The following is a 23,245-nucleotide window of genomic DNA, read 5'->3' as shown; positions in this document are numbered from 1 at the left end:
CAGACTGTCTAGCTGGTCAGGGGCTCTTTGCTGATCACAAGATGAAGTCTAATTCCTCATGTGCTTATCTAGCTCTCTATGACAAAATCTCAATTCTCTCCATACTTCCCTCTCTCTGTGTTCATTTTGAACACATCTGCAGTTTCCCTAGGGTCCTGTGGTCGCCTCTGCCCGGAACACCCTTCTGTCCCTTCGTTGCTGATTAAATCCTACTTGTTCCTTCCTACTCAGCCCCGTGTACCACTTTCTCTGGGATGCATTCATTGACAAAACCCCTCCAATCTCAAATCCCAGGCTGATGAGGTACCTCTTTTATGAATTCCCATAGCACTCTGTGAAACCTTTATCACAGAATTAATTACCTGCTTCAGTCCCCATTACTGTGGACGGGGACATGCTTACGTTGTCTTTGTAGCCCCAGCCTCTTGACTAGGGGGTAACATATGCTCCTTAACTGAAGGAATTCTCTCCCACCGTGGCCATGATCCTCTGTCACCTTTCCTCTTTCTTTTTTGTACCTTCAGTCTCTGCTTCCAATTGCGTTATCTTGTTAGACTCCCAGTTATACTCATGTCTACTCTATCCACACACACACACACACACACACAACCACTGTGATCGCGTTTTGACCCTGCCTTCATTCTAGGTGCTTCTCCATCTCTTTCCTTTGACTCACTTCTCCAAGAACAAGCTACACAATTGTCTTTACCATACATAAAGCCACTATTTCATTCCATTGAGTTCATGGTTCTATCACACCAGTGAAACCTGTTATGCACCAAAGGCCTCTTAGCTGTGAATGGGAAGGCACTGTGGGATTGTGGAGAAAGCCTGGGCTTTGAAACTAGACAGACCAAGATTTAAATTCTAGCTCTGTGCCCTTGGCCAAATTATTTAACTTTATTGAGCTTTAGTTTCTTAATTAAAAAAATAGGAATCTTTCTATGACTCTCATAGGGTAGCTCTGATCAATAAGAGAAGGTATGCTTAATTATGTAGCAGAATGCCTGGCACAGAGTAAGTGCTCGATACATTTTGTTACCTATCTTCCCCTGCCTAATCCCAGGTACCTGGCCTCTCTGCAGCTTTTGTCACACTGCTCACAATCTCCTTCTCGTTGAAACTCTATCTTCTCTTACTTCTCATAATTCTGGGTTCTCTTAGTTCTCACTCTATTTCTCTTCCTCTTCTGTTCCAGACTCCATTCTTAGCTCTTCCCTTATCTACCCCTAAATATAGGTATTCTCCAGTGCTGTGTTCAGCCCTTCCCTGTTCTGTTTTCTCCCAAGAAAGCCATGCCTCTGTTATAGTGCTTATCACTTGGCATCGTATATTTTTTTGTTTGCCTGTCTTTCTATTTCTTAGACTGTGCCAGGTCTTTTAATCTTGTTATCCCCAAAGCCTAGCTCATAGTAGGTGCTCAGTAAACAAAGGAAGAATCTCGCATTTCATAGTTCGTCTCCCTGTCTTTAGCTCACAGATCCCTTCTGAGCTTTCTGGAAAGCCCCACATTGTTGTCCATTAAGTGTCTCAAACTCAGCATGTCCGAAACAAATAATGTTGCCTTTTCCTTAGACCTGCTCTTCTTTTTTCCGGTGGGGGGTGGTGGGTGAGAGTGGATACTCATTGTTGGTTAGTGGCCTTTACATCAACCCAAGTCACAATGGTAGAAACCTTGGTTCATATTCACGTTCTTTTGCCTTGTCAGCATCCCCCAATGGCACCCAGATTACGTATTCCTGTAAGCTCCCAGTGCCACCGTACAGCTCCAGCCCACACTGTCCCTCACCTAGAGTCTTGCTCTAACCTAGTTTGTCTTCATGCCCTTCTGTAACTGTTCTAAACCTTTCTTTAGTGGCCACTAGAATCGTCTTTCGGCAATACTAATTAAAACATATGATTCACCAGCTCAGTGTCTTCCATGACAACAAATAAACACACTTGCTGTGTCTACCTTTGCCTACTACTAGAAAGGCAAAGTGCTATTGTTTCATTCTTGCCACTTAAAGTTCGTTCTCTTAGTAAGGTCCAGATCCTCACCACATTCTCCACGAAGTCCTCTGAGATTCCCTTAGGCAGAATTAGCCCGTCATCATTCTGACCTACATGTATTATGGTTAATTGTTCAAATGGTTCTCTAGTACCATATTTTTTGTTCTTCAAGGACAAGTGAATTATAAATATCTTTGAATTTCTTAGTGCTGGCTATATAGTAAGTGTGTCATTAAACGTTAGATATATTGTGCTGAAAAGAAATTAGAAAATCTACTTTTGTATTAATTTGTGAACAAGACAAATCAGGCTCTTTGGTTGATTTTTTAACTTTTTATGTAGTGGAACTGAGGTCTTTGGGCCTCAAAGATTCAGTGGGGCAGCTAGGGAGGCATCTTTTCTGGAAGAGCCAGTTGCCATAGAGGGTTAAGTAGAGGGTTCCTTTCCTGCTGCCAATACCTCAGAACCAGTTACTGCCTCATTTCTTGGGTGCTATGCTCGGTGGAGATGATGTGAAGTGTGGCAGTGCCTCGGTGGGAATCGACTTCCTTTTTTCCTCCTGGTTTTGTGTTAGTTATGGAGGAAGGAAGGTCTTCAGTCAGCTACATTAATACAATCATTGAAATAGCTGACAGATTGAAATAGAGAGGAATGTTTGTTGAGTAAGTATAAATTAATCAAAGTTAGGACTATAATTACCCAGGGCACAAAATATCCATCTTAAATATTTGGCTCATTAAAAAAAGATCTATGAAAGGTAACAGTGAGAGTTCAAGAGAAAAAAATTTCAGCAATGTCTATAAAAAGAGTATGTCTCTTCCCATTTATGGTTAAGTTTGATATCTTGGAAAAACTCAAGAGATTTTGCAGAAAATATTATTATTATTATTATTGTTGTTGTTATTATTATTAATAGGTACTGTAAGGCATTCCCTAGGTTATTCTCACTATTAAGTGATATTTCCACATTTTACAAAGGGGCAACCTTGCCTCTCTCTTGCTTCTTTCATTGATACCACATCTGGTGACTTTTATAGAAAAGCAGATGCTCTTTGATGTATGTGACAGGGGCACTTGGGATCTTAATATATCTTCTTCCTTGCCTGTGAATTAGAAAGTTAATTCTGATGTCTAGTGTTCATAAACTTTTTTCTTTCATTGCTCTTTTAGTGACAAATGTTGTGAAAGGAATTATAGATCAATTTCTTTGTGAAGATAATACTCTTTAAAGCAGCCATTTAAGTGGTTCCCTCCTATCCTCTATATTGATAGAGGTTAACATCTCGGTCCCTACTTCTCCTAGCTCCAAAACACTTTATCACCTGTTATCAGAACTATTCAGAGCAAGTCCACAATAATTTTCCTGCATGACTATGCGATCTCATTTGAATTTTTAATGAGGTCTTCATGAAACTGACTAAATATGTTTAGAAATCATTAGCTTAAATTACCGGTACAAAAACCTCCTGTGGGAGTCCTGCAGATTTGGTTATAAAACTTTTGGCAGATGGATTAGTACAGCACCACCACTGAGTTTGCGAATCTCCACACAGACGGTGTAAATGGGAGTGCCTAGGAAACAGGCAACTGGATGAAAAGCTGAATGTCCCTCAGGTGGGTTCATTAAAAAGAGAAAACAATCACAACACATTCCAGTGCAATTTAAATGCCAGGTGTGCAGCCGTTGGCAGGTGCCAGGAAAACTGACAAGGGTCCCTTCCCAGAACACTCGGGCTGAAAGGGGATGCTCAGTGGTGACAAGGAAGTCTCAGATAATGACAGGTCCTGGCAGATGTACCAGGGACCCCGCTGGAGGGAGGCGCAGCGTCTGTGTCTTTTACACCAGGTGCTGCGACAGGGAAGGGGCTCCCAGCGGCTCCAACACCGGCAATTACAGCCGCCGGATGCAGAGAGCTTCAGGGCAAAAACCAGGAGAAAGCAGTTCCCGGCTCTGACTTAATGAATCGGGAGCAAGTCTGTGTAAACAAATGGGCACCCGCCTCACTCATGCCTAATTTATAAAGGACACAACACATGCAGTAAACACATAAGTAAGTAATTGTTGTCTTTAAAAACCATGTCTTTTTGATTTCTTCGGTGGTTTGTTGTTGCTGTTTTTAAGCACAGAAAATGGGAAAGTCTTCTTTAGACAATTGTCCAGGATTAACAATGTGAAACGGCCAGGAATAAGGTCAGCACCTTGTCCTGGAGGGAATGTGACCTCTTGTCAAAACCCTCAAATCACACCAGATGTTTCAAGGGCAGATGCCATTAAAATCATTACTAATTGAAGACAGACTCATCTAGGAGGCTGATGGTAATGAGATTAGGACTCTTCAGAGCTTACCACATCCCTACAAACCTGGTAAAGATTTGGAAGGATTTTTTTTAAGCTTATCAGACCTAAAATTATTGAGTCACTTTAAGACTACAGGCTTCCATTAATGGGTAAACCTAAACCCTAGTACCATCGCCCCACCCCTCACCACCCTCCGCTTCAGCTGCACCCTGTTAGCTTGAATTTCCATGGTTATTTGTCAGAAGGAATAGTTTCCATCAAAAAAATTAACAGTGACCACTCTGTATGGGACGGTTCCAAGTGCCTGATGGAAGGAACAGAGACTCCACTGCATGGTCTTCTTATTTTTAACTTTTTGAAAGTCAGGTAACTCGAAATGAAACCTGGCTCCCTGCAAAATATGCCATGTCCAAGAGGCTCTGGGCCTTAGTGTAGGAGGTTTTTTTTTTATTGCAGTAATTTTACAGCACAATCTTCTTTTGACCTTATAGCCAAAGATGACTCTGTCCTCATCTTTCCTCAAAGTAAAAAATGTTTATTGTAAGAAAATAGCTTACCTCCTAAGTCACTGAGTCTGAAGACAGTGTACTTTGGAATTTCAATTAAGCAAAAAATACATGTGTGCCATTATTCTTTAAAAATCCGGCAACAGTTGTTATTTTTAATAACTTTATACTTTTCACAATAATTTGCTTTGGGATTATTTTAAGTGAGCTCTGATGCAAATATGTGAAACTCTGAGGTGGTAAATAACTCTCAAGGAATACAGTTATTGTGAAAGTACAGTGCTGAGAGAATAGTCTCCAGATATTTTTTGCTCCTTATCGTACACAGGCAGTCAACAAATATTTGTGAAATGAATGAAGGATTCAGAATTAATCATATATATCAGAGGAAGAAACCCTATACATGAAAACAGATAAAATATTGAGCTTAGCTATTTCATAGTCAATCTAGCATATGCTAATTGCTCTGTGACACTAAGTTGGATGAATTCTCATCCATTCATTTCCTCAGGCATTTACTGAGTGCCCAGAGGGAAAGACCAAAAATTCATAAGGCTATCTCTTTCTTTAAAAGACCTGCTTTCTGGTAGAGTTGACAAGTTTTTTTTTTTTCAGTAGTCATTACTGCTTTTACAGCAAACGAAGGTAGATTTGGGGTGGGGAAAAAAGGCAATTATAAATACCACTGTATGTCTTAGGTTTGTTGGTGGAAAGGTGAGGGTTACATTAATACCTATATTTATTAAGTCCTCAGAATGGGGCAGGAACTTCTCTAACCACTTGCCACGTAGAAACTTATTTAATCTCTACGAGAACCCCATGAAGCTGGTGCCCAGGTGAAAGGTTGGTGGTGAAGAGGCTCAGTGACCTCCAGGCCAGTCACACATGAGCACTGCCACCCCAGGCTGTAGGCCAGCCCCCTTGCTCTCACTGTCTCCCAGCAGAGAGGAAATTGAAAGACAATGGTTTTTATACCTTTAGCACGTTAAATATTGCTTTGCAAGTTTTTATACTTTGCATAATGGTCCCATAGCATCTCCTCCTTGTCTTGTCACTTTACTTATGTCCTTTAGCGTACAGAAAATTTTACATTTTAACACAAATTTCCCCATCCTTTTCTTAACCTTTGGAGCTTTTGGTATCTTCGAAGCATTTTTTTTTTAAAAGTCATAAGTATTTTCCCCTATATTTTCTTCTAAAAGTTTTCTTTATCTGGTATTCCTTTTTTAGAATAACAACATTTAAGAATATATATATCTATTCAGGTACCGTTTGATTTGCATACTACACATTTACTATTTGGTACTTTATTACTCACAATTCTAAATATTTTCTGATTTATATTGGGGTGTTTTACTTTGACCCATGAGTTGGCGGAAGTGCCTTCTCACCCAGATCCTAGGTAAAGATCAGTTTGCTTCCTTCTTATTTCCCTGTTCTTATGCCAGGCTGAATTCCTTTTCTGCATCCCTTCCCCCACTCAGTCTGCTCTTTCTCTGAATGTCTACCCTTTGCAGGTTTGGCTTTTATGTAGCAGTCTCAGTTCAAATTCTTAGCACCTCACAGGTCCAAGATGTTATCTTCTGTTCTTGGTGGGCTTTAAAATTCAAGATCCAAGATCATGAAGACGGAGGCTCCCTTCACTCCGACCAAGACATCACCTTGCCCAGCCTCTGAAGGGCAGCTGCAGTGTCCACCCGCTCCCTGGTTTCTAGGCCTCGTTTTTTTTCTAATCTCTCGTAGTTTACTTTCTTGAGAGCTAAGTTACACATTTTTAAACATATATTTACATATACAGGTGATATATACAAACATATTAAAATACATGTTTATAAATTATATAGAATTTGTGGATTTTTGTAGGAGGAGGGTTTTCAGGTTATTTAGTTTGCCATTTTTGCTAGAATTTTAAGTATCTCCCACTCTTACTGTCTCTCTTCTTCCTGGATTGTGCCTCCTGATATCTTCCGAAAATCCTTTTTTTTTTTTAAGCAGCATTATTGACGTATAACCGATAAACCAAGAATTGCATGTTTAATGTGCATAACTTGAGGAGTTCTGACATATGTGTGTATCCTTGACACCGTCACTACAACCAAGGTAAAAGACACCCAACACCTCAAAGTTTCCTGTGTCCCTATGTTTTTGGGTTGGTTTGTTTGTTTGTTTTGTGGTAAGTGCACTTAACATGAGATCTACCCTCTTAGCAAATTAAGTGCACAACAGAGTATTGGTAACTATAAGCATCATTTATACAGCAAATCTCTAGAAATCTCTAGGAACCATCTACCATACCTGAAACTTTATACCCGTTAAGCATCAACTCCTCTTCTTCCTAGCCCTTGGCAACCTCTATTGTGTTCCCTGCTTCTAGGAACTTGACTGTTTTAGTTAACTCATATAAGTGGAATCATGCAGTATTTGTCCTTCTGTAACTGGCTTGTTTCACTTAGTATAATGGCCTCCAGGTTCATCCACGTTGTAAATGGCAGAGTTTCCTTCTTTCTCAAGGCTGACCAAGGATCTTAAGAACAACCCCGTTACGGTTTCTGCCCCAATATTTCAATTCTAGGCTGATCTCTAGGCTGCCTTTGCTGAGAGTAAATCTCACGATGTCAACTTCTGTAAGAAGTAATGGGTTTCTGAGTTGGGCAGAACCATGGAATTCACCCTACTATAAAACGAAGCAATTGCCCCCTTCATATTTTCTCATTTTAAAATGTCACTGGAAATAATCCTACAGCACACCACTGCTAAAGTTAGGACAATTTAAGAGTTTCCTGGTGAAATGAAAACAGCACTCATTAAGGGTTAATACAGACAAAGTAATCCAAGACCCCGGGGGCAGATTATCATCTCCATTTTGCAGATTAGGAAACAGAGACCCAGGAAAGTAAGACCCAAGCAAGAGGAAATGCTGGAATTCCGACCTAAGGGTTGATTCCAATGCTGCCCACTCTTTTTAGAGTTGATTTTCCTGAATTAGGAAATGTAGTCATGTCTAACGTGGCACCCACTGAGTTTTGACACCCAACAACCAGCATTTGTGCTTAAAGGTGTTTTTGTGTGCTCAGTATAGCCTGATAACAACTGCTTTTAAAACCTGAATGCCTTTCCTGTCTGTTGCTATCGCAACAAATGAAAGCAATTCAGACAATGTTTACTGATAATTTATAAGCAAGTGCAGCAAGTGGTAGGAGGAGCTGTAGTAGTTAATGCTTTCGTACACAAAATACTATTTCAAAAACTTGCTCTTGCCTTACTTCATATTGCCAATGAGCAAGGAACAAATGGACATGTGGGTGGATAGCTGACTCACCCTTCCGACTTCCACAAGGTTGGTCACCATTATGATGCTTGCAGTGTTTTCGTGCCACACCATCCTCCAGAAGTCGTAGATGGTCTCTTGCATCGGTCCTGCAGCAAAACAGAACAGAGACTCTTTTTTTCCCTTTTGTATGTTTGCAACTGGAAAATTTCTGGGCTTGCAAATAAATCTATCAATACCCATATGCAGTTCTCCCACTTTTATAGATGGACATAGCTCTCCTTTCTAGTGTCGATGCAGGAAAGTACTCTTTCTAAAAGAGCATCTATAGAAATACTGAATTTTTCATTCATGGTTGAATTTTCTCATGTCATCAAAACATCTGCATTTGAGTTCTTCTTATCCTTCTTAAACTATTGCTGTGAAAGAAAGTTATTTCTCCATCATGTAGCTATTTGTCTCCATAATACCCAAGAGTGAAATTTAAAAAAAAATGGATAACATTGCTCTTCCTATTCACAATTGGCAGATATATCCCAGGGAAATGGTATACAGAATGAAATGAGCCTCTATAGAAAAAAATGAATTTTTCTTATTTCTAATATTTTTCTCATTCGGTGCTGTCAAATTAACCCATTTTTTTCCTGACTTCTTAAAGTGACAGAGAAGTTAGGATTTTAAGCAGTTTTACTTCCTGTCACAGAACATGATCAGCATCTCCTTCCTTAGCTCTTGGGAGATCTGACTATTAAAAACTATTTCTAATGGACTGGGATTAAAAAAAGGTGAGAAAAATATGTATTACAAAATGCCAATGCTATATAGACCACCAGGTATAAAAAGGTGAAAGTTGAAATTTCTTCTAATTCATATTTTAAAAAACCTCAAAACTCTATTTGATGCTCATACATATTTGAGAGTATAAATGTAACAGTATAAATCTTTATGAGGCAAACATAAATGCAAGAAAATGAGAGGAATACAACTTCAAAAGCGTGGAGAGTCATATGCTACATATGGAATGAGACAAATGCTCAGGTGCATCCTGGGACCAGGACCCAGTTGTATTGCAGTATTTTGATATTGCAGATTACTGAATTTGGAGCTTAAATATTTGAATTTGAGATTTGCCTCTGTCTTTTAACTGGCTGTGTGATTTTGGGCAATTTACTTAGAAAGATGTGAGCTTCATCTTTCTTTATCTACACAGTGATTTCAATAGCACTTCTCAGGATTATTTTGAAAATTCATGGAATTAATGCATACTCAGGAATTTTATAATTAGCAAAACATTAGAACAAAAACAAGGTGCATTTAAAGATATTAACGGTCATTCCTTGCCTGAGGCTTAGATATTGAGCAATGGTAGCACACCCGAGGGGTCCCTTTAGTCACCTCCCATTTCTTCTGACCAATTATCAGTTGATTCTTGTTTAATTTTTTTCTCCTTCCTCGCTGTCTATCATTCCTCCTTGCTGCTTCTGGCTACCCTTTTACCCTTTCTATGAAAACTAACTCCACTCTTGATGTATCTGTCTAATCCCTTTATGGGACTTTGTATGCCACCACTCAGGAAGCTGCACCTGCCATTTCGGCTCCTGTCCCTTGGCATGTGCGTGCCATTCTCCTGATGTATAGGCTGAAGATTTCAGTGACTTAAGTCTAAGGTTACAGAGGAGACAAGTAAACATCAGATCCCATCAATCACTACTTTTCTAGTTTGCAGAGAGGTACATCCATTGTGTACATAACAGCTTGTTACTTATTCACAAGGAAAAAAAAAATGCCCTGAGTCCATCTTTGTGCAAACAATTAGTCTTTCCAATGTGACCCATGAAACAAAGGGATGGCCCGGACACTTTCTCCTCCTTCACTAGATACACAGGCCTGTGCCACCTCCTCTGAAAGTCCCAGATATAATCGTGATGACAATGGCTAAAGCGAATGCATTAGATGTTCCAGCATCATGGATGGTGTGCGCCAGCAGGAAGAAAAGCTACACGCCCCCGTCAGTGCCCAACGGGAGTCTTCCCAGAGACATTCTGGGCTGGGGGAAAATCCCAAAGTGCAGCTCACTTGCCCTTTCTTAGTTTTAGATCCTCTTGTGATTACTTATTTCAAGTTCCCCCTGAAGGGGAGCATGGCTGTTGTGGTTTACTGCAAGTTCCTTATGGCATACCTGGCACATAGCAGGAGCTCAATGAAAAAAATGAATGAATGAGTAAGTCTGTATACATGAGTGTAAACTATATTATTTATTTATAAAATATTAAGTATATATAAGTATTAAATAATATTAATATATATGTTAATATATTTCCCTTCTTGACTTATATTTTGGAGATTATCTATAAAAGCTTAAAAGCACATTGCCTTTACTCCTCTTCAATTCGTTAAAAGGGGGCATCTTCTGTAATGTCTAAGTTTCCCTGCCTTAAAGTTTTGCCTCCCAACTTGACTCCATCCATTTCCCTCGGTCACCAGAGTGCCATCCTAGCCTCCCAGTAACTGTTCTCCATTGAGGGCTGTCGTTCTCAACTCTGGCTGTGGAGCTTATAAAAAATTTTGATGTCCTTACCCAAGAGACTGATTTAATTGGCCAGGGGTGGGGGTTGGATCTGGGTGTGTTTTCAGATCTCTCCTGGTGGAGAACCACATATCTACAGCATCAGGGCCATTTGACTCCTCCTTCCTACCTAGCCACCAGGTGGTAGGTGGAGGTGTAACTGTGGAACACCAAAGATTCATTTGTTTTGAATCTGCTGATTTGTCTAATCCTATGTACGAGCTTTTCAAATCCAGAAATCCCATTTCTTTCTGATGTAGAAGGAACTTCAGTGATAAAATGTCACCTAGGAACATGGCTATACCACCTCACCATTTTTAATGTTTACATAACTAAATTTGGGTTATCTTTAAAATAAAAGGTGTTTATAAGCATTAGCAGCTCACTGGGGTGATAACGTATACATTAGTCTTGATGATTTTCTTACCCACTGACCTGGACTAAAAAAAAAAAAAAAGATTAGCATAGAAAAATAAATTGGGTGAGGTTCTTTTCAATGCTGAAATTAGGCACAGGTATCCCAAAGAACTAAAACCATTCGGGGTTAAAATCTGAAAATGAATTTGAACACAATTATCCTAAATTGATCCCAGAAAGAAAAAAATGCCAGGAAAGAGCCCCCACGTACCTTGGTGCACTTTTGCCTTTCTCTTTCCTGTTTCTTCTCTCCTTCACTTGTGGGCACTGAGTGCTGTCAACTTGGGAGAGTAGTCCCCTTCTACCACACCACGTGGCCCCCTCCCTGACCTGGTCGCTGTGGCAGTTCGAAAATTAAACTCCCCAAGGGCAGGCATTGGAGGTTCGTGGCTGATGATTCAAGTTATTTTTGTGAATGTATGTCTCCAGAAAGCTGGTAATGGTAAGTGCCCTTACCACGAGGAGAATAATCGATAGAGAGGTCACTGGGAATTGCTCACAGAAAACAGGAAACAGACGAGCAACTGAACTCCCAGGACAAGGAATCTAAAACAGCAGGCAAAGGACTCTGAAAGACCTCCCTCCCTCTAGGTCTGAACAGCTGTGATAGACAGCCCCGGTATTTGATTTCTGCTGTTTCTGGCTGGGAGGGAGCCGCTACAATTTCTGTGCCCATGCATTTACAGATGTTTGCACAATAGGCAAGAAGGTTCTTCTCAGCAGTCGTCCCTCTGTGGGACTAAAGTGTTTGAAAGGTAAGGTCTCGAAATTTCAATAATATCAGGCCAGTAATACATTCCATCTCCCTCACAATCGTTGGCGTGAGCGCACGTGCGCATGCGCACGCACACACACGCATCTCTGCAGAGAAGAAATGTTCGCGGGGCCATTCTTGCCACCACCAAGCCCAGAAGGAAACCCACCACAAAAAGGCAGAAAGAATTACAGTACAATAAAAAAAAATAAAAGCCATGAAAAGCATAAGTGAACGACATTCAAGGATGGACTATTGTGTAAGATGAGTTTTCTAGTTCATGGGAAGTGAGGCATATTAAAAGTTATAATTTCAAACCTCGGTACATGACTTGTATCCCTTCTTTTCACATTCTAATTTCTATGCAGTATGTTTTCTGTGTTAACTAGAGCTACAGGGAGTCAAGGTCCTTTAAGCTCACAGAGGCATATTAGAGTTTTTTTGAAGGAAAGAAAGATAGTACGATATAAACTGGTATTCAGTTATAAATAGAATAATACCTAACTCCTTATGTGAACTTACTACTTCCCAGGTCCCCTTTGAAGTATTTTACATATATGAACTATTTGAATTTAAAAATCACAATCCTATGTAATAGGTGCTATTGTTCCCCCCATTTTACTAAAAGGAGAATGAGGCATTGAGAATTCAGGTAAGTTGCCCGAAGTCACAGGACTAGTGAGTGTGGAGCTGAATTTTGAGATCTGACCCCAATGTGTCACACCGCCTCCATCTGAATGTCAAAGCAACTTGGAAGGGTTCTACTTGACAGGCTATGCGTACAGTCATCCCACCCTGGCAAGAATAAAATAGAAGAAAGCCCATGTTAACCACTGAAAACCATCTCTTCAAGCGTGTTTTTATATAAGGTCAGTTCCCTCCTTTAAACCTCCAAAGTCCCACTGCTACAGAATAAAATCCAACTTCATGTGCACGGCCAGCTCCCAAGTCCCCCCCTTTGCCCTTGGCCACTTCTCTGCATTTCCAGAACACAGCACATCCTGTCTTATTCCCTCCATGTCCACGCCCAAGGGCTTAGCTCGAGCTGCATGATTTCCCCCAGAAATTACATTCCAGACCTTCCAGAGCTCCTCTCTGAAAAACATCATTTTATCGCTTACAACTCTTCCAAGGGGTCTCTATTGCGTAAAGTAAAACCCAAATTTTTTAATAAGGCAAACATGTCCCCACACACTCTGTGCCTGGACTGGGTCTCAAGTGCTGGCAGTTACTGTGCCAGGAGCCACCCCTCCCAGGCCGCTCTCTTGAGACTTCCTCATGGGCCTTCTGCCAGGCGCCCTCCTCCCACGTGTGCTTCAGTTCAAGCCCACGTATCCTGCTGGTCCCCGCTTGGCAGACTAAACGTCCCCCTTCCTCAGGCAAGTTTTTGAGACCTGAGTCATGGCTCCCATTTCTTCATAACATCTGATGTTGTGGTACTCGTGTGTTTTTAATGCACGTCATCCTCAGCAATCTGTGAACATGGATCTGCCCATCCAGGTGACATAGTTTCTCTGTGCCTTCTGGTCTCATACCTAACGTGCTTTGCTCATTTAAATTCCCTTCCTGGCCCTGGTAGCAATTCGAGTGTGCAGCCCATATCTACGGGTAAGCACTTAGGCTGCTCTGTGCCAGGTGTTCTGTGAGGTATGGTAAGGGATGCAAAGGTGAGTAACATAAATACAGCCCAACATTCAAGAAGCTTGTAGTTATACAAGGTCAAGATAAGGCAAGAGCGTACCACCCTCTCCTATAAAGTCTGTATTAAGGTAAGCATACTAAGACACTCGAACTGCACACTGAGATATGCACATCTCTGAAGACACATGGAGATTTTACAAGGAGTATGAGTAGTTTTAAAAGTATTAATTAATTTCTAGATACTTAACTTCCATATGGACTCTGTCAAAACTGATCTCCCTGAGGAGCCCCCATGCACAATGGTCTTCCTTGCACTTGACAAAACCCTCATCCATCTCAAATGTTATGATGAGTGTTGGGTTTGATGGGGTGCTACCCACATGAAAAAACCTACAGGTCTGAAATGAAGGGATGGACTGAAATACTGATGCCGGAAACTCAGGGCTTCCTGCCTTCTCTGTCCGAAACATATTTCTGTTAAGGTTAAACCTTGGTGTTAAAAATGGGGTATTTTGGCTCAGGTTGGGATGCTCGGAATTCAGAACACCCAAAGAATAAGCTATTAACGCTTATTCTTTTTAATGGAACTGGTAGGCCTGCCACCTTGTTCTGGATGGAACCCATGGGTGCAAGTTTCATTTGTTTACTTCCAAGTTTGCTATGCTTTACTCTGTAAGGTAGTTAAAATACTTATCACATATCATAAGTTATGTATTCCAATTACACCAATCCTCATTTTATTTTAGGAAATATTTAATTGATTATTGTCTATCTCCTATTGACAAATAAACTTATGCAAACATGATGAAAATTTTAGATAGCAACTTAAATGCTCAAAGGAGGTATGTAATTTTTTTTAAGTTTCTTTTGGAAAAGAAACAAAACTGTTTGTGGACCACTGTCAGTAAATGATGTATGAGTACGTCTACGGTAGTTAAAGTCAGGAAGAGATTGTATTTCACTGGTGAAGAGGCAGCAGGAAAAGCATTATTGAGGATGGCCACAGGCAATGGGCCTCAAAGAGTAGATATGACTGACAGGTAGGAATGAGGGTGAAAGGCAGGGATGGCAGGTTTTCTGGGTGGAATGTCAAGTAGGAGTGATTCAATGCCACCTGAGAGGGGACGGGGACACACAGGGAGACATCTTGTGAAAAAAGGTGAGATTTTTTATAAAAGCTTAGGTTTCAGATTTTATGAGTAGTAGAAGACAGATATTAAAAACACAATTAAGAAGAAATATTTTAGAGTGAAATCCTGGGCAAGCCAGGGGAGGAAGCATTGGTTGTCTGAGCAGACCCTGAGGGAGGCATGTGAACTGCAGAGGAGGTTTTTACAGGTGTAGGCTCAAGTTTTATAGGCGTGATGAAGTGTCTGCAGTCGCAAGGAAGGAAGGAAGGAAGGAATAAAAGAAGGAAGGAAAAGAGAAAGGAAGGGAGGGAGAGGGCCCAGTGGGCTGGAAAGCTGAGCCAAGCTATCAAAAGGCTAAGTCAGAGGTAGCCGTTGAGCTCTCCTGTAGGATGCAGACAGATGTCAGTGTCCAGAGTGGCAGGATCTGCTCTATTTATTGCACAAAAACACCTAAGAAACAGGAATATGTTAAAAATGAATAGTAAAGAATAGTAAATAAAGAGATCATGCTCCTTATTGATTGATGAGAGGGAAACATTTAAATATTTTGCTCCAGATATATTTAAAAATAACATACTCTGAGGATGGCTCCCTGGGCATCCAAATGGAGACCAGCAGTGGAAATGACCGGGCAGCAATATCTGGAATCCCAAGGACAGTGGCAGTGTGGCTCTGGGCGGTGATTCTGTTTGAGCAGCACGGGGGGCCTGGGGGTAGGACGATTAGAGCTGTGCTGGGCAGGGTGACAAGAGCCCAACTGGCTTCACACAGCTGGCACACGCAAGACTCAGGTGGGCCAGGGCCAGGCTCGCTCAGGCCCTGATGGGTCATGAACAAGTTCACATTTGAGTCAGACTGGGGAAGATTGGGGCTGCCCTTGGAGGGCAGTTTTGAATGAAACCTGGCAGGGTTCTTGCTGCCCCTAGTGCAAGACTGTGGCTTTGTCAGTAAAGGAGCTGAGGCTTCTGGGCTGGAAAGTAAGGGAGACCCAGGAAGAGGGCTGACAAAGATGGTGGACAAATAAGGCATAACGTCAATAGCCCTGTGGGCCAGGTGTGCTCAGTCTTATTTATTCACCTCTGCAACTGTGTAAGTTTCCGCCTTAAGATGAGAAAGGCTTAGGAGACCAAGAGACTTTGAAGCTGGGATTCTAACCCAGGTCAACCCAGCTACACTATTTAAATTTCAGAGTGAACTGAACAGAGTGGGAACCTTGTGTGTGCACATCAGTCCTCTAACCACCTGATGTGACTGGTCCCAGGAGCGAGAGGAGCGACTGTGTGTGGTACACACCGAGTGGAGGAAGCACAGACGGAAGGGACAGTTACCCTGCAGGCAAAGTAGCTGCAGAGAACCGAGGAGTCTTTGCTCTGAGCACTGGACTGGCTTGGGGCTCGGTCAAGTCCTTTGGTATCCAGTTTGTTCCATCAGAACTGAAGATCGCTAAAAGTGGAATATAAATGTGGAAAAGGTGAGCCTAGGTTTTATGTAATTATTTGAAAGCTCTTGCTCATAAATAAAAATGGCCTTAAATTTTTGATCCATTATTGTTATTGTTGCTGCTGGCGATAATCTCGAATAAGTATTATGAGTCAGTTATTCAGCATTCAGAGCATTAGATGTCCCTTCAGTGGTTTCTGAATAAGGTTTTATTACAAAACTTTACGTGATTTTTCAATGTGATGCTTCCATAACACTTGTGTCTATAATTTTATATTTAGTAGCTTTTCATTTTTGTGGGAGTGAAATATAAAAGGTAAAATATGCCACCATGCTTTATGAACTGAATCTGCCTCGTGTGTCACAAAAGTGATAATGATGACATAGAAAACAGTTGGCTTCTGCATTAATAATCCTTAACAACACTTATTTGATAGATGCATTTGCTCTCCCCGGAGGCTACTGATGTTAAACTCATGGAATTTTTACGAATAATTTTTGGTTTTGGCTGCAGAAAAAGAAAACCAAATTTTAGATGGCTGGGTGTATGGGATGTGATTTATTCACTTTCCTAAATTGCTAAGAACCTCCCCCACATCATTACCATTTAAAATAAATAATAAAAGTCAACTAATGAATTAGAAGCAAACACTGAGAATTGTTCTGTAATGGGGAAAACTTTGGAATACTTTATTCAACCTAAATTCAAAAATATAACTGGCAGCATGTTAAAATAGCATTTTCTAAGGATAGCTGTCACATGAAGCACCCTCCATATCCAGAATTACAGGGTTAGAAATATTCACTAGTCCACTGGAATTTTAATTTAGTGACAGTAAAAGAAGAGAGAATAGGCATCAGAGCTGTAATAAAAAACACCTTTTTAGAAGTAGTGTCAAAGCGATGACTTAAATAATGATGTTAAATAGTGTTCTCAGTTAATGAATTTCAGGGGTTTCCACACAATGACAAATACCCTCTTACACTGGAGTAGGCTGTCCTACTGCATGAGTCTTTTCCATTCACCTGGCTTGCTCTAGTTAGCAGCTACTTGTCTAAATTGGCTCTCAAGTGTGCGTTCTTCTCATAATCTAAAACTAGGCATACAGTTTCTGCACTATCCATGAATAATATTTCTTATCAAACACATAATCCACATGTTGATGTTTGCATTTCACTCGTGCCATACCTCTTTCAGACTGAAATAAGAAAGTGTGTCAACACTAACTGTGCAAATATTCGTGGCTTTCTCTAGATAATTAGGATCATGGAGTGTTGGTTTCCAGGTGTATCACAAGAACATCTGAAATCCCGTCTGGACACCAAAAGGTCACGTCAGATTTAATTAAGAGAAAATTGGCATAAACCAAGCACTAATGGACAGGCTGATATAAATTCTAAAATATCCTGAGAGACCTCTGTTGCGTCAGTCATAATACTCAACCATTATCTATATTTTGGTTAATAATCGGACTTTCATCTTATTCACTTATTCAGTTAAAATAAGAAACATTTAAAAAAAAGAATAAAGAATAATATAGTAGGTTATTTAATACATCTTAATAAAGATACATTTAATCAATAGCCATTTTCTTCGTAATGGAAGTAACTTAGTATTTTATAATTCTAATCTTCACCTTCCTAATTTTCATATTTATATTTTTTAGATTCTTAATTCCCATATGAGTTCATCCTACTCAATTAGTCATTATTATAATTCACTTTTTTCCTGTTTTAACTTTTTCTATGTGTTCACAGTTTTTCTTGTGGTTTTCCTTAATTTATCTTTTCTAGGATAAAGTTCATGCATGTCCACACCACTCTTACATATGTCTCAAGTCACAGAAAAAAATGGATAGAGAAGCAGATTTAAAAATAAAGTAAATTGAAAACAAAATGAGTCAAGTATTCTGAGTATATTTTTCCTTTACCTTACCCCAAATTTTAAGACCTTTAAACAAAGAAATAAATGAAAATAGTGGCAATGATATATAAATTTGTCATTATATTTTTATAAGTATTCTTTCTTCTTAAAAAAAAGCTACATGTGTTAAAATTAATTCAGGAGAGTTTGGAGAAACATGGCAGAGTGAGAGACGTCACCAGATCTTTCCCCTTGAAACAACAATAACTGAACATCTAAAACTGAACAAAAAACACCCAAACTGCACACTAGCACATCTGAGTGTGGGATCTGAACATAAGAGCTACCACAGGACAGAATCCCGGGTGTTGGGCAGTGGACTGGGAGAAATAAAGAAGCTGCCTCTTGCAGCCGCCAGAGATCCCTGTAGGAGGAGGGGAGGGGAGAGGGTGTGGCAAGTTCCTGAACAGCCCCTCCTGGGACTGCTGTGAGCTCCACCTGGCTGGCGGCAGGGCACAGTCATCAGGGCAGAAAGCAGAGAAGCAGGGACGGTAGAAAAACAACAGCTGAATTTTACTGCCCGAGGTTGCAAAACCAAGGCTGAGCCGCAGACTCCAACTCCAAACCAAGAAGGCCTTTCCTCTCACATCCTCCAAGATTGAAAAACACGGAGAATCTAGGCTACCGCAACCAAAATGGTGGCTAACACTGACAGGAACTGAGAGTAGTGAGTGTGATTAAACATCTATAAGAAAAAAAAGGCGTTCTTAAGTTTTTATGTAAAGCAAGGATCCAAGAGGCTTAGACGCCACTTTCAGAAACCAAAAGAAAAGCATCTTCTTTGCAACAGGCTAAAGAGAGAACTTCATATAATAAATCTTCTTTCTGGAGAAAAAAAGCAGAATACATTTCCATGAATGCCCAGGCAGAGAAATAGTCCATTAAACACCATGAACAACCAAGATGACAAGGCATCTCAGAAAGAAAGAGAAAAATCTCCAGAAAATAAGCTTACAGACATAGAAATATGCTACTTAAATGACAGAGAATTCTGGTTGGCACTTCTGAAAAATCTCAGTGAGTTCCGAAATGAGTCATATCAACGATTTTAGAAATTGAAAAAACAACTAGATGAGTAGAATGAGTTCTTTAGCAAGGAGACTGAAACTCTCAAAAAGAACAGAATAGATCTTCTGGAGATTAAAAAAAAACACACTGCAAGAGTTGAAAAATGAAATAGCAATCTTTGGAAATAGATTCGACCAAATGGAGGAAAGGATCAGTGATATCGAAGACAGAAATCTAGAAATAAATCGGAAGGAAGAAGAGAGAAACTAAAGAATGAAAAATAATGAAAGAGAAATTCAAGAACTAGCTGACACCATCAAGAGAGGAAACATCAGAATGGGCATTATCGAAGTCGAGGAAAAGGAACAGGGACTAGAAAGCATTTTCAGACAAACAGTTGATAAGAATTTCCCAAATCTAGGGAATGAGCTGGAGCTTAGAATTCAAGAAGTCAACAGAACATACAATTATCTCAACCCCAAAAGGCCTTCACCAAGACACATTTTGTTTAAATTATCAAAAATCAACAACAAAGAAATAATTCTGAGGAAAGCCAGGGAGAAGAAAATGGTAACTTATAAAGGAAAACTCATGAGATTATTGTCAGACTTCTCAGCACAAACATCACAAGCCAGAAAGAAGTGGAATCACATATTCAAACTATTAAGTGAAAGGATCTACCAGCCTAGAATAATGTATTTAGATAAGCTCCCATTAGATATGAAGGAGAAATTAAGGCCTTTCCAGATATACAAAAATTGAGGGAATTCTCCACTACAAGGCCTGCACTACAGGAAATACTGAAAAGAGGTCAGCTCACCTAAAACAAAATGACAAAAAATAAATAAATAATTAGCGGTATAGTGACTATCAGGCAAATAGAAGCAGAGGAGTGCAACCCTCACTGAGAACAAGGCATTATAAGCTTAAATAATGAGAAGAGAATTGCTATAGCAAGATAGTAATGAAAGTTCAGCATACATAGGGACAAATTGAGACAACAATGACTGAAAAGGGGAGGATTCAAAGATCCAAATTCATAAAGATTGATATGTAACTATCCTTTACATATTCGTAATGGTAACCACACACAGAAGATTCAGAACTGAAGTACATAACATAAAACGAGAAGAACCAGAGGGAAAACCCCCAAAAGTGAACCAAAATAAAGAAAACGGAAACACAAAGACAAAGAAACAATGGAAACAACGAGCTACCAGAAAGCAAAAGGTAAAATGGTTATAAGTAATCCTCATATTTCAATAATCACTTTAAATGTAAATAGACTGAACTCACCAATAAAAAGGCACAGAGTTGCAGAATGGATCAAAACACAAAACCCAATCATATGCTGGCTCCAGGAGACACATCTCAGCTCCAAAGACAAATATAGACTCAAAGTGAAAGAGTGGAAAATGATATTTCAAGCAAATGGCATTCAGAGTAAAATGGGAATAGCAGTACTAATATCAGATGAAATAGACTTCCAAATAAAAAAGGTAAAGAAAGATACTGAGGGACACACCATAATGATAAAGGGAATCATGCACCAAGAAGACATAACACTTATTAATATCTATGCTCCCAATCAAGGAGCCCCGAAATATGTAAAGCAATACTAACAGCACTAAAGGGAGACCAAAACACAATCATAGTAGGGGACCTAAATTCCCCACTGTTAGATATGGGCAGATCATCCAAACAGAAAATCAATACGGAAAAACATCCTTAAATGACACATTAGACGAACTGGATATAATTGACATTTATAGAGCCTTCCATTCCAAAACAGCTGCTTATACATTCTTCTCTAGTGCCCATGGAACATTCTCAAGGATTGACCACATACTGGGACACAGAGTTAGCCTCAACAAATAAAAGAGGGTTGAAATCATACCAACCATATTCTCATAATGCTTTGAAACTAGAGATCTATTGTAAAAAGAAAGCAGGAAGAAGCACAAAATCAAGGAGATTAAACAACATGCTACTGAAGAATAACTGGGTCAGAGATGAAATAAAAAGAGAGATCAAGAGATACATAGAAATTAATAATAATGATAGAGCAACATAGCAAAACTTTTGGGACATGGCAAAAGCAATAATAAGAGGAAAGTTCATATCATTACAGACCTACCTCCAAAAATAAGAATGAACCCAAATCAACAACCTAATGCTTCATCTTAAAAAACTAGAAAAGGAAGAACAATTGAGGTCTAAAGTCAGCAGAAGAAAAGAAATAATCAAAATTAGAGTAGAAATAAATGAAATTGAAAACAAAACGAAACAAAAAAATAGAAAAAACAAATGCAATGAAGAGCTGGTTCTTTGGAAAGGTTAATAAAATTGACAACCCCACTCCACCCCGCCGGCTCCCGGCTAGATTCACTAAAGAAAAAAGAGAAAGGACACAAATAAACAAAATCAGGGGTGAAAGAGAGGAAATTATGACTGACATTGCAGAAATACAAAAGGATCATACAAGAATACTATGAAAAAGTACATAATGCCAAATTTATTAACTTAGAAGAAATGGACCAGTACTTAGAAAAATACAACCTTCCTAGACTGAATCAAGAAGACTGGAAGATCTAAATAGACTGATCAGCAGTATGGAAATTGAAGCAATCATCAAAAACTTACCAAAAAGTAAGAGTCCGGGACCAGATGGTTTCACTAGTGAATTCTACCAAACATTCAAAGAAGATTTAATACCTATTCTCCTCAAACTCTTCCAAAAAAATCAAAGAGGAGGCAATACTTCCCAACTCATTTTATGAGGCCAATATTACTCTGATAGCAAAACCTGGTAAAGATAACACACACACAAAAAAACTAGAGACCGATATCTCTCATGAACACATATGCAAAAAATCCTAAATACGATACTAGCGAACCGAATACAGCAACGTATTAAAAAGATTATACACCATGATCAAATGGGCTTCATCTCAGAGGCACAGGGATGGTTCAACATATGCAAATTGATCGATGTGATATACCACATAAACAAATTAAAAAACAAGAATCATATGATCATATTAATAGATGCAGAAATAGCCTTCAACAAGATACATTTATGTTCAAAACACTTAACAAAATCAGTATAGAAGGAAAGTACCTTAACATAATAAAGGCCATCTATGACAAACCCTCAGCCAACATTATACTTAATGGTGAAAAACTATAAACCTTCCCTCTAAGATGAGGAACAAGATAAAGCTGTCCACTATCGTCACTGTTATTCAATATAACATTGGAGGTCCTAGTGAGTGCAATCAGGCAAGAGAAAGATATAAAAGGAATCCAAACAGGAAACGAAGAAGTCACATTGTCACTATTTGTGGATGACATGATTCTCTATATAGAAAACCCTAAAGACTCTACAGAAACACTACGAGAAACAATAAGCAAATACAATAAAGTTTCTGGATACAAAATCAACGTTGTGAAGGACCTATATAATGAAAACTATAAGACCCTGTTAAAAGAAATCAAAGAAGATACAAAGAAATGGAAAGATATTTCATGTTCTTGGATTGAAAGCATCAACATACTTAAAATGACCTTATTACCTAAAGCATTATACAGATTGAATGCAATCCCCATCAAAATCTCATTGGCATTTTTTAAAGAAATAGAACAAAAAATCATCAGATTTGTATGGAAGCATAAGAGACTCTGAACTACCAAAGCCACCCTGAGAAAAAAAGAACGAGGGTGGGGGCATCACTCTGCCTGACTTCAAATTATATTACAAAGTGACAGTAATCGAAACAGCATGGTATTGGCCGAAAAACAGACACATGGATCAGTGGAACAGAGTTCTAAGTCCAGAAGTAACCCATATTTATATGGGCAAATAATTTTTGACAAAAACATACAGTGGAGAAAGGAAAGTCCCTTCAATAAATGGTTCTGGTAAAACCGGAAAGCTACAGTTTTCCAGAACTGATAGTTTTCCAGTTTTACCAAAACCATTTATTGAAGAGACTTTCCTTTGACTGAAACTAGACTGTTGTCTATCACCACACACCAAAATGAAACTAGACTGTTGTCTATCACTACACACCAAAATTAATTCAAAATGGATTAAGGATCTGAATATAAAACCTGAAACAATAAAATGCATAGAAGAAATCATAGGAACTAATCTCAAGGGCTATGGACTTAAAGAGGATTTTATGTGGTGACAGAAAGAAATCTAACTAGGGAGTTGAACACACAGTGTAAATATATATATGCCTTACTGTTAAAGTGTACAGCTGAAACTTATTGGATTTCATTAATCAATGCCACC

General features: G+C 39.4%; 1 protein-coding gene across 1 annotated transcript in view; it reads right to left on the bottom strand.

The window, feature by feature from the left end:
* The window catches only part of PTPRM (protein tyrosine phosphatase, receptor type M), a 705,638-nt gene that overhangs the window by 49,459 nt on the left and 632,934 nt on the right, over positions 1–23,245 (bottom strand). Inside the window, exon 21 of the mRNA XM_006920073.3 lies at positions 8,117–8,214. Within this exon, the coding sequence (XP_006920135.2) occupies positions 8,117–8,214 (98 nt within the window). The remainder of the gene's footprint in view (positions 1–8,116; positions 8,215–23,245) is intronic.

This window comes from Pteropus alecto, unplaced genomic scaffold (assembly GCF_000325575.1).
Source record: "Pteropus alecto unplaced genomic scaffold, ASM32557v1 scaffold146, whole genome shotgun sequence".
NCBI lineage: Eukaryota > Metazoa > Chordata > Mammalia > Chiroptera > Pteropodidae > Pteropus > Pteropus alecto.
This window is presented reverse-complemented; position numbering and strand designations above follow the sequence as displayed.